Source organism: Prosopis cineraria, unplaced genomic scaffold, assembly GCF_029017545.1.
Source record: "Prosopis cineraria cultivar Desert tree isolate PC_DT_omini unplaced genomic scaffold, ASM2901754v1 PC15, whole genome shotgun sequence".
Taxonomy (NCBI): domain Eukaryota; kingdom Viridiplantae; phylum Streptophyta; class Magnoliopsida; order Fabales; family Fabaceae; genus Prosopis; species Prosopis cineraria.
The window spans coordinates 2,395,609-2,407,042 of NW_026555346.1; the positions used below are offsets into that span (position 1 = coordinate 2,395,609).

General features: G+C 34.3%; 2 protein-coding genes across 2 annotated transcripts; both read right to left on the minus strand.

The window, feature by feature from the left end:
• Nucleotides 1-2,668: 2,668 nt before the first annotated feature.
• Nucleotides 2,669-3,584, minus strand: LOC129294555 (uncharacterized). Its single transcript, XM_054932975.1, has 3 exons — nucleotides 3,574-3,584; nucleotides 3,082-3,493; nucleotides 2,669-2,864 (listed from the first exon to the last, which is right to left on the minus strand). Exons 2-3 carry the CDS (start codon nucleotides 3,396-3,398, stop codon nucleotides 2,669-2,671), a joined length of 513 nt encoding a protein of 170 aa, XP_054788950.1. The 5' UTR covers nucleotides 3,399-3,493; nucleotides 3,574-3,584.
• Nucleotides 3,585-6,610: 3,026 nt separating this feature from the next.
• Nucleotides 6,611-9,338, minus strand: LOC129294489 (alcohol dehydrogenase 1). Its single transcript, XM_054932914.1, is given in 11 exon segments — nucleotides 6,611-6,870; nucleotides 6,981-7,145; nucleotides 7,254-7,349; nucleotides 7,439-7,500; nucleotides 7,615-7,690; nucleotides 7,802-7,830; nucleotides 7,833-7,886; nucleotides 7,981-8,306; nucleotides 8,402-8,448; nucleotides 8,604-8,740; nucleotides 9,178-9,338. Coding segments are annotated over 11 exon segments (1,146 nt in total). The 5' UTR covers nucleotides 9,215-9,338; the 3' UTR covers nucleotides 6,611-6,753.
• Between the last annotated feature and the right edge of the window lie 2,096 nt (nucleotides 9,339-11,434).

Below are 11,434 nucleotides of genomic sequence, written 5' to 3' on the forward strand. Positions count from 1 at the left end.
ATGCACAGTAATTTTAAAAATACTTTTTAAATATTATCTAAAATGATATATTGTGACTTATAAATAGGATCAAATAGATCTTTTAAACTATGACTTGTAAATAGGATTAGATGGAGCACAAATAAACTCTCATAGTTCTCATAATCTGAAATTATAAGCTGTGAACTTTGTACTTGCAAGAGTACTTAAAATTTAAAGTGATACAACTACACTATCTAATATAAAGGGAATTAAAGATGAAGGAGGAAAAATATTTCATTTTTAATTTCTTATAAGGGCTTGTTTGGATATTCATTGAGAATCAATTCTGGGATCAAAATTATAATTTTGCAAAAATTTATTTAAACACTTTCATTTTACAAAACTTCATTTGACTTGAAAAACTTTATTTTAGAGAAACTGAAATTTTCCCTATTTGACTCCTTTTCTATGTATCATTTATTTGTATATTTAAAATTATTTTTCAAAAAAAATTATCTAAACATATTTAATTTATTAAAATTAATTTTTAAAAATTTATCCAAACATTATCACATATTCATGATCAATTTTTTTATAATCATTTTTTTAATTGAAATTCAAACACATACTAAAAAGGCAAGGACTAAGCTGAAAAGGTAGTTGCCGCAACTATTTTTCTGGCGACCCCTTTGATCCTCACAGAGGAATCTTTTAGGCAACGGTAAGTCGGCACCATACTTTCCTTGATCTTTCATCTAAAATAATGCATGTTAATTGGAGATTTAACAGCAATACCTTATGCATGTTCTAAAGCAAGTACAAGGAGGTCAAGATCCCCTGTTCTACAATATAGCTACAATTATATTGTTAAGAGAGCTCTAACTCAATTATGCTTGAATTCTGTCCGACCGGTTGTTGGGAAGTGAAAATCATCCATTTGGAGAACAAGTTAGGTACGATTACTTCACTGCCATAACCAGAACAATGTGTCTTGCGTTTACTTTCTCATAAGAGATTCGTTTTGCAATACCCAGCTGAGAGATGGCCATGTTTATTGAACAAAATAACTCAGATTATTATTGCTAGCCTCACAGGCATTGTATAAGAAGGATGAAAGTACGATAAAGATTGCAATTGCACAAATTCCACAGAAGACAATAGTACCCTTGTTGTCAACACAAGTGTTATCATATCCATTTTGCCTTGCAATTGCACATATTCAACTTTGACTTGATGAACATTCCAAAGAACCCAAATTCCCCCTGCATACCTTGAGGCTTCCGCAAGTATCCAATTTGTTAAACCAAAATTCCTAACCGCTTTATCAGCTCTTTCACCACTAATACAAGGTTCTAAGAGACAGAGCACATCAATACTATATTTTCTAACAATTTCTTTGATTAGATTGGGAAAAGTGTGACCACCTGCCTCTCTACAATTCCAACTTGCAACTATCATGGAGAAAAAAAAAATAGAGAGCTAATGAGAGTACTGTCTCGAAGCTAGACTTGCATATCCTGCTTCTGCGAAGAGCTTTTCTCATTCTAGACAACTTGTGTCTCTGATCCAGTAATCTTCTGGGTTTCTGTCGATGGTAGACTCCACCAAGATGGGTCCGATGGTTCTGTGCATTTCCCATCATTGTACGGAACAATTGCCCTGTCATCTATCTCTCCCGATAGAATTCCGTTCTGCAGTCAGTCTCTTTTTTCAGGTGCATCCCCTGTGTGATTTTTCCCTTGACTCAAAGATGGTTGTCCCATTGTGATTTTCCTTGGCCCAAGTCCAATGTATTGCCTTACACCACACGGTGGGACCTTTGCTTTAGGCTTGAAATACTATTTCCTTTTTGTTGAAATTCTTGGACTCCTTTCCCACTTTTGTGATTTGGTCCAGTCTGTGGTATTTTGTTTCCTTTCCATTATTTTTTCCTTTCCCACTTCCTTTAGCTGGGGTCTTTTCATGTGACTTGCTCTGGTATCCACCTCTAGTATCCATTATGACAGGACTTCCCATAGACTCAAAATAGATTTGACACATCTTTTCTCTCTCCTCTTTATTTTCCCTCTTGTTCACAGGTATAGAAGGCTCCTCGTCCAAGCCACCTTGATCATCTTCATCAGCTAACGTGCTAAATCTAGATTGAGATATTTGACTTCCAACACATCTCGTACTAGCATGGCATCTCCCCTGTCTACCTTGGGTAGTGCGAGTTGGAAGTTGCCTTGATATTTGATGGTGCGACTTGTCCAAGTGTTCCTGGGGCTAAACTCCACCTGTCCCTTCGACAGTATCATTGCCGGAATGGCGCACCTCCGTCTGGGATTTCTCCATTACAGCAGCTAGACTGTGCGTGCGTTCCTACCCGTTTCCCATGTTCTTGCTAATCTTTCATAATCCACGGACATTCTTTCTGACGGTGGCCGAATCAGCCACAATTGAAACAGATGAGTCTCAATCCCTCACATTCTACATTAAAGACTGAACAAGCTGCAATTACCTTAGGAACTAACTTTTTCTGTAAATTAAGTTCCACACAAATGCGAGCATATCTCCCCCTTTCTGTTGTTGGATTGGTCGTGGCGATATTCGACAAAGTGCACATATCAACTTTAATGTGTCTTCCTATTCTTTCACCCGGTCAACATATGAAATTGTTGCTGTAGCAATGCATAGGGATATTTGGAATCCTAACCCATATAGCAATTCAACCTAGAGGATTGTTGAAAGGATCAAAGTAGGGAGACCATCGTTGGACGAGAACACAATGTTGCATCACTACCCATGGTCCCTCAAAAAGAACTCGTTTGTACTGAGCTTTCTTTTGCTGTAAATTAGTAAATCGGACAACATAATAGTTATTGTAGAGATCAATGAGTTCAAAGTCTGGAATCCCATAAATCCTGCTCAGCCATTTTTGAGATCACTCATACGCAGACGTTTCCCTAGTACCGTCAAAACTAGAGCTTGGTTCCAGGGTCTACTCCAATCTTGCAATTCCTCCTCAGTCATTAGAATCATAGGATAGAGTTTCATGAGTTCTTTTATTTCCTTAGACGGTTTGGGTAGTTTCCATGGTATTTCGTCTCCTTCTTGCGTCAGATCATCTACTTCCATAACCACATCACCATTTGCCACTCCATTAAAACCCTAAGCCATACTTTGTAAGGCATAGTTGGTACCTTTTGCAAGCATGTTGTTCTTTCATCTGTATCCATATCTTGAGTCTTTATGATCCCTTCCTCAGTTTCCATTGTCTTTGAAGTTTCACCAGTTCTGGCTTCCATTTCATTATGTAGCCTTTCATTGCTTTCCGGCAACATTGGATCCGAAAAGTCTGATCTAGTGGCCTTCACCTTCTTTGGCTCACTTGCTTCACCTTCAGGATCACCAGGAGGGCGATCCGGCGGTTGCTTCCGTTGGAAGCAAGGTTCCATGAGTACAAAACCTAGTAGCACGAAAACCAATGGAGAGAAAACGAGAACCCACCTAAGAGCCTTTTCCTTTTGAAGATAACCCGTTCGTTGAATTTCTGTAAACACCAAATTGATTCAATAACTTGAGCGGACTTCTTGTGTCCGAAGCAATAAAGCCGCGAAGGGCGTTCATTACCTCTGGGTTTTCGCGAGGAGATTTCTCAAGCCTCTTAAAATCTACAACGCACTCCGCTCTCCGCTACGGGTTGCTCACCGTCCAACTTGAGCGCTCCATGGGTGGATGAAGTGAGCGAAACCATGTCCACATGATTAACGTAGTCACCACTATCGGCGTTGATGAAGACTAATTGTCAGATCTAACTAAATCTAATTGAATCTACTTGTCAGATTTATAATTTAGGAAAAAAAAACATCTTCATACTTTTGGGACTTTAACTATCAACGTTGTTTATTAGAAAATGCATAAAGGAAATGATCTTTACCTCTTTTTACAATACAAGCATTTGCAGTTTGTCACAACGTATTAGCAGACTCAATCCTACGCATTGCATGGAAGATGACTAATTAAGATGGATAAAACATTTTAAATTAATGAATATGGATATATAGTTGGGGATAGTTGGAGCCTGATGACACGTTCATCAATATCTGACCACAAAAACATCTTCACGTACGTTCCACCTCTGTTTTCTATTCAAAAAACAGAACCAAATAGAGAGTGAAAGCTCACCTACCTTTGACCCTTCCTTCACCGCTGCCCTGAAGTCCACATGCCCCGCCACCTCCTCCCCCAACACTGCCAATGTCGATGTTCAAACTCCCAACATCTTCGACAACCAGTACTACGTCGACCTCATGAACTGGCAAGGCCTCTTCCCCGAGTAGGACCTGTTCACCGATCCTAGAACCAAGAACATCGTTGTTAGCTTCTCTAAAACCAGAAATTGGCTTTTTGACAAGTTTGCCAGTGCCATGATCAAGATGAGTCAGTTGAGCGTATTGACACGAAAGACGTAGTCTGTGTTGTCGAGGAGAGGAGAGAGAGTGAGGAGAGGGAATGAGGGGTGTAAGATAGAGTTGGCTAGTGAGGTGTGAAAGGATATAATAAAAAATATAAAAAATATTGAGTGAGTCCATCATTATATTTTATAATTGAAAAAGCCAACTCAAAAACCAAAAAAAAAAAAAAATAGCCCCACTAATAGAAAATTAACACTAGAAGGAATCGAAATTTTTTCGTTTGAGGGACACAATTGACTAAGTTTAGGTGCTTAATAACTTTTTTGGTAAAATTGAGGGGTTAAAATAATCTTTAATCTCATATTATATCTATTACAAGTCAATTAAAATGTGAAAATTATTTTTTGAAATTTAGTTATTCAAGTAAATAAAATAATAACAATCATGTTAAAAACAAAGGAAAAACTAATTCACTGTTCTTATAGTTTTACCTAATTTTTAATCAGGTCCTTAAAGTTCTTTTTTTTTTTTAAGTAGATCCTTGTAGTTTTTTTCCCATTAGTTCCGTTTATCCCTCTCCTCCAAAATCGTTTATCAGGGCCAACGCATACTTCGTGTATTTGTTCTTCAATACTTTTAAATGTTATTAATTGATAAGTTGCAATTCACTTTGACAAATACACATTCTACTATTTTGAATGCCATTTGATAAGTTGCAGTCTCTTTTCGTCCCTGTTTCTATCACTATTTTTCTTTTTTTTCTTTTTCCCTTTCCTTCCATTGTCACTAATTTAATGAAATGCAAAATTATTCTGCACTTGTTGGTTTTTGAATCACTTATATTTGGCAATTAACAAGCTGATTAAAAAGCATTTGTTATTTTGTAAACTAAGAAATTTTACACTTTTCGTGGGAGGAGGAGGAAGGAAAAGTCCCTTTTACTTCGATTGTCCCAGGCAAGCCCTTCTATGGGTTTTAAAATTCGAAGAGTCGAACACCCTCAGCTTAATTACAATCTTTGAGCATTATTTTTCTCAAACAATAGCTAATTTCCTTATCTCATTAAGAAGCAAGAAATGATCCCGAATAAGTGAAACTATCAACTCAGAGCAATATAGATGTACTGAGATCATTTGCTTGAGTGCCCATAAAGTGTGTTCGAAGAATGAGAAGAATGCGAATTTGAAGAGTCAGAAGACAGTGTTTGGAGGAAGAACCTGATCCCTTGTCCATTTGATCACGAGTTCAAAGACAATGGAGGAGAGAAGACGATGAGCCGACCTTATCCTGATCGACGGAATATACTTCTATCATCTCTTCTTCGATCGACGGAAGTAACGGGAAAAACTACAAGGAGATAGTAAAAAAGAAAAAAATTATTAAGGACCTAATTAAAAGCTAGGTAAAACTATAAGGGTTGGGAATTAGTTTTCTCCACAACAAAATATACTTATTAGCGATCTTAAAAATATTAAATAAGATTCTTTAATGCTTATTCATAAAATCCATTGATAAATATGAAATATCAAAAAACAGAGCAAGTCTAAGTGATTAGGTCTTTCTTTTGTCACATGACAACAATTTTTATTCATCTTCTAACAATTTTATGTTTGAAATAATAAATTATTTTTTGCCAGAAAAAATAATAAATTATGTTTAACTCTTTATCCAATAATATTTGAAATATACGGCCAAAAAAGATAATATTTGAAATAATATTAAATAATAATTTTTAACCACATATTACTTTTACAAAAGAAGTTCCGGCTTGAATCTCCCCAAAAACCACTCCTCCCTCTCGCGAGAAATTTCATTTAGACCCCGTGTGACCCAGTACACTGTGTGGCATTTTAAAAAACACAAATCATAAGTGTTTATCCACATTCATTTGAGAAAATAAATATTATTGATAAATTATAGTTGAAATAGATAACTGAAGGTGAACAAAATTTGAAATAGATAATGGTAACAGAGATTAGTTCAGGTTTGAGAAAAAATTTCATTGAAAAAATAATTAAGTGTATATAAAATATCCACATGTATTGAGCCTTAAAGCAAGCATTCTAAATATATGTTTTTCTCTTTATGTAATTTAAAATTTATATCCTTTGGGGTAATTAAAATTACTTTTTTTGGTTAAAAGTTTAGGCGAGTTGAACATGAAATAATCCATACAAATTTCATTACAACTAATGCTTTTTCACTAAATGCATTTTTGAAAAATTGACCTTTAATCAACAAGAAACCACATAGGCACGAAAATGATAAGTTATATTTATAAGTAAACAACGCCACAACCGAAGTACGCATAAGCATCTTATTCATTAATTATTACAAGGTGGGTTATTCTTCTTCACAATCATCACAAGGAAAACTCAATTCTCCCAGCATTGTTCTAGTCTTGCATGCGAATGATGCACCTGATGGATTCCCCTTTGAGCATATAGTCAAAGGCTTTATTGATCTCTGAGAAAGGGACCGAATGAGTGATGAACTTCTCAAGTTCCAGCCCCTGTAATTTCATTGTTTCATCGTAAGATCCCACCCCATGAACAAACTAGAACACATAATTGAATCAACGTAGAAGCAAAATACAATAAAAAATTCATTCCACAAGAAGGCTTACCCTTTCATGTACTTCTCTACGACAGAAGGCAGATCAGAACGTGGCTTGTAGTTGCCATAGAAGGTACCCTTCAGAGTCCTCTCGTTCAAGAAATTCATCGGATGAGTTTTAAACGCGTCATCCTTGTTTGGCACTCCAACCAGTACCGCAACACCCCAACCCTGCACATAATAACCATTTCCATTGTTAGCTCTGCTATTGAAGGTAGCTCATCCAGTTATTAACATAACGTCTTTCTAGTTTCAAGCAAGCGAGTTTTGAATAAGTACATCGTGGACACATTCGAATGCTGAGATCATGGCCTGGATGCTCCCAGTGCATTCGACAGCACGATCCACTCCCCCGTTAGTCATTTCAGCTATCACCTGTTAACAATTGAAGCTAGGCAACTTTGATATGATATCCAATTCTATTTATTCATCAAATCAATTAGTTTTTCTATGCGTGCACTAACCTCCTGAACGGGCTTGTCATGATCTTTTGGGTTCACAAATTCATTAACTCCAAACTTCTTGGCTGCCAATAACAATAGAAAGATATACCTTCCATCAATACCGATATGCAAATATTTAGCAACTCAATTAGCCTTGTTGATTCCTTTTTGTATACAATAAATTATACGAGTAGTACCTAGCTCAAAACGGCTAGAAACTAAATCAACCCCAATAATTCTTGATGCACCAGAAATCCTTGCCCCTTCAGCAGCCTAAATTTCAAATTACAAAAGAAGAGAAGGGGTTAAAGTAGCTGTTTACTTATGAATTGCTAAAAAAAGAAAAACTGAACTTAACACAAAAAGAGGGGTAGATGTAGAAACATACAGCAGTCCGACAGCTCCAAGCCCAAGACGGCAACAGAGGAACCAGGTTTTGGTTTTGCAACATTTACAGTAGCACCAAGACCTACAAGAATGAAGGATTCAATCAGCAAAAGGTATTACTACTTCATCCAGAGATTATATATGTACATGGTGATGGAAGGGCAAGGATGCAAAACCTGTGCAGATCCCGCAACTGAGAATACAAACTTTGTCAAGTGGAGCAGCAGGGTCAATCTTAGCAACACAACCAGCATGCACAACAGTGTACTCGCTGAATGTGGAGGTTCCCACAAAATGATATATTGGCTGTCCGTTCTTGGAGAATCTGGATTTGCCGTCACCGATCATAACACCCCTGTCCGTGTTGATCCTGAGAAGGTCACACATGTTGCTTTCTTCCGACTTACAGTGCGGGCACTCCCCGCATTCCCCTGTGAATACTGGGAGAGCATGATCTCCTGGTTTCAGATGAGTCACTCCCTCCCCTATGCTCTCCACGATCCTGAATATAATATCACCATGCATAGATGTATATTAGTTTTTAAGCTAAGGGATTCATAACCAAAAGGCAATACAGACGAAGGAGAAGGAACATACCCTCCAGCTTCGTGACCTAATATACGAGGGAATACAGGAGTTTGACCCTGTCATAGGGGGTAAAGTAAAATATAATAATAGAATAAGATTCAGATTCGATAAAGGATGAAGGTTCAGAATTAAAAAAAAAAAAAAACAGCAAAGCGATTAATTATATTTTATATATATATATATATAAAGGTAAAGCGATTAATAAGAGAACCTTCGCTTCCCAGAAGTAAACGTCAGTATGGCAGAGAGAGGTAAAGAGGATTTTCAGACGCACTTCTCCAGCCTGAGGAGGCGCCACATCTATCTCTTCAATCACCAGTGGCTTCCCTGCTTCCCAAGCCACCGCAGCTACATTTCACAATAATTCACACAGCCCAATTAGGATATACTTTTCACAACACAACATCAAAGGTGGATCAGTTCGAAAAAACATCCCCTGAATTCCGATCTTCATATGATGATAGGATCCGGACCCAAAACAAAAGAGTCATATAATTTTCTCAAATCACTCTGACATCCCCGGAGGAAACAGAGAGAAGCACAGTATCATATAAAGAAAGCAACAGCAAAAATCGAAAAAATTAATGGACTCTACCAACTACATAAAGTAAGTGAAAGATCAATCGGAGGTTTCCGAAATTCACAAAACGGAAGAATCTCTGCGTGTATAAGGAAAATAGGGAAGGAAAATGAGTGGGGAACAGAGATGAAAGAAGGGGATGAAAAATCGAGTACGAGCAGCACGCAGGAAGAAAACGGAAGGAATTATGAGAGTGAAGTTTGACCTTTGCACTTGATAATCTGACCCGCCGTGCTAGACATAGCTACCGATCACTGAGTATGAGGACGACAGTGAAAATTGCTGAGTGCGGAAGGCAGCGGTCACCGAAAGCTATATATCTGGGGAAGGAGGACTCGCCCACTTGTGTAACAGTAGAAAGTGGAAAGCGAGGCGATAAGCCCGAATTAAGGAATTTAAAAAAAATTAGAGAAAAAAAAATGAAAGAAGAATTTTGAGCAGGGTCGATTATTTGAATTAAGTCTTAGGTCAATCTAAATTCATTTAAAAAATTTAAGATTAAATTTAAAAAAATATTAATTTTTTTATTATTTGGGTGATCTAAATAGGCCCGAAAAAATTTAATTGGCCCGAATATTCAAATAAAAAAATAATTTTTAAAAAATATGATAAATATTAATAATTTTTTAAGTTTATGTTATTTTATATCAAAATATTATATACATAAATATTTTAATGTATTTATTTTTTAAAAAAAATTAAAAATAGTATATTTCATAATTTTATTATTTTTTAATCAATAAAATATCTCAAAATAATATTTAAAATATTTTGATATTAATTTTAATATTTTAAGACCCAGTTTTTTAAAAAAAATTGAGTCCTATAAATTATTTGCATATAAAAAAATAATTTTATATTTTTTATAAATTAAGATAATTAATTTTAAAGTAAAAATAAAATAAAATTTAGGCATGTATAAATTTCTACTATACTATTAGATAACATAGTAAATAGAATAATATTTTTGAATAATTATTTGGTTATTGTCTATGCTATATTTGGTTAAAAATTAAGAGTAAACTAGAGTAGGAATCACTTATATGTAAGAGTTAAACAATATAAAAAAATTAAAGAAAAACTATTCCAAAAAAATAATATTTTACTCACAATTAATAATTTTTTATATAATATAATGATAGTAATTTTTTATATTCATAAAAATAAAAAGTATAATTTATTAAAAATTATTAAAAATTTTAAAAACTAATTAGAATAATAATTTTAAGTTAGTAGTTTAACTGTAATTAAATTAAAATTACTTTTAATTATAATTATTATAATATAATTTAATTAAAATATATAAAATATTTATATATGACTATGACAAGAGCAATATTTAAATAACTAAGACATTAATTTATAAGTAAAGAAATATTAATGAATAAATTATTACCTAACAAAATAATAATAAAACTATTTAAGTATAAAATTGATAAGTTATTTTTATTTTTTTTTAAATTAAGATAATATTTTATACTTAATAGAATTATTTAAAAATTAAAATTAATTTAAAAAATAAAAAAATATTTTTAACAAAGTTTAAATATTAAACTAACTTAAATAAACATGAAGTCTAAAAATATCAGGACCGAGGTTGGTTATAGTTTTTTTAAAAAAGATAAAATACTTTAAGTTTTTTCTCAATTATCGCTCTATTTTGAAAGAGAGAGAGAGAGAGAGCAAAACCGCTTTTGGTTTGCGGTTTTAGCGGGGCGGAATCAGACGGTGCCATCCGGTACTTTGATTGCTCAGGAAAGTCAAAATTAGCAAAACTGTTTCTGTAGCGGCGCCTTGGTTTCTGCGCCACTTGGCCTTCCCTGGTTTCAACTTTGCTTCCACTCTTTCCTCCGCTGTTCGATTCCAATTTCAACTCCCATGTATTGTTATCTTTTTTCTCATTAAAAGTTTAAAACTGAATTACGTATTTTAAATATATTTACATATATATCTATATATATATATATATAATACGGATTTCGCATGAGTTACCCCCTTTACACAAAACAGTACATAAATTTCGTTAATATATTGTGCTGTATTAGCATAAGCCTCATGAGAGAAATTAAAATCAGCTAACGGCCAGCTACGAGATAAGCATTTAAAATAGAAGATACAAGCTTCACACCAAAAAATAAATAAATAAATGTATAGTAATAAAGAGCATATTTGGTCTTTTAATAGAAAGCATGTTTGGAAATAATTATAATTAATTATTAATTAATAATTAATAAATATTGTATACATTTCTGTAAGAGGAAGAATAAGAACCATAATAACAAATTTAGAAAGCAGTGAAGGTTTAACGTAATTGCACTGGTGATTAATTTTAAGAGGGCAATTGGCCAATTTTTCAATCTCACCCAGATGCGACACGGACAAGCAAATCCACAAGCACCAAATTCGGAATTATATTTGATATTATTTTTTTTTATATATACATGGTTAAAATATAAAAAACT

What these genes read in the sequence shown, in the direction of transcription:
- LOC129294555 (XM_054932975.1), bottom strand. Translation starts at nt 3,398, where the DNA reads ATGGAACCTTGCTTCCAACGGAAGCAACCGCCGGATCGCCCTCCTGGT. An exon ending in GAGTGGCAAATGGTGATGTG is followed by an intron (nt 2,865 to 3,081) that starts GTTATGGAAGTA and finishes ATGGCTGAGCAG; the next exon opens with GATTTATGGGATTCCAGACT.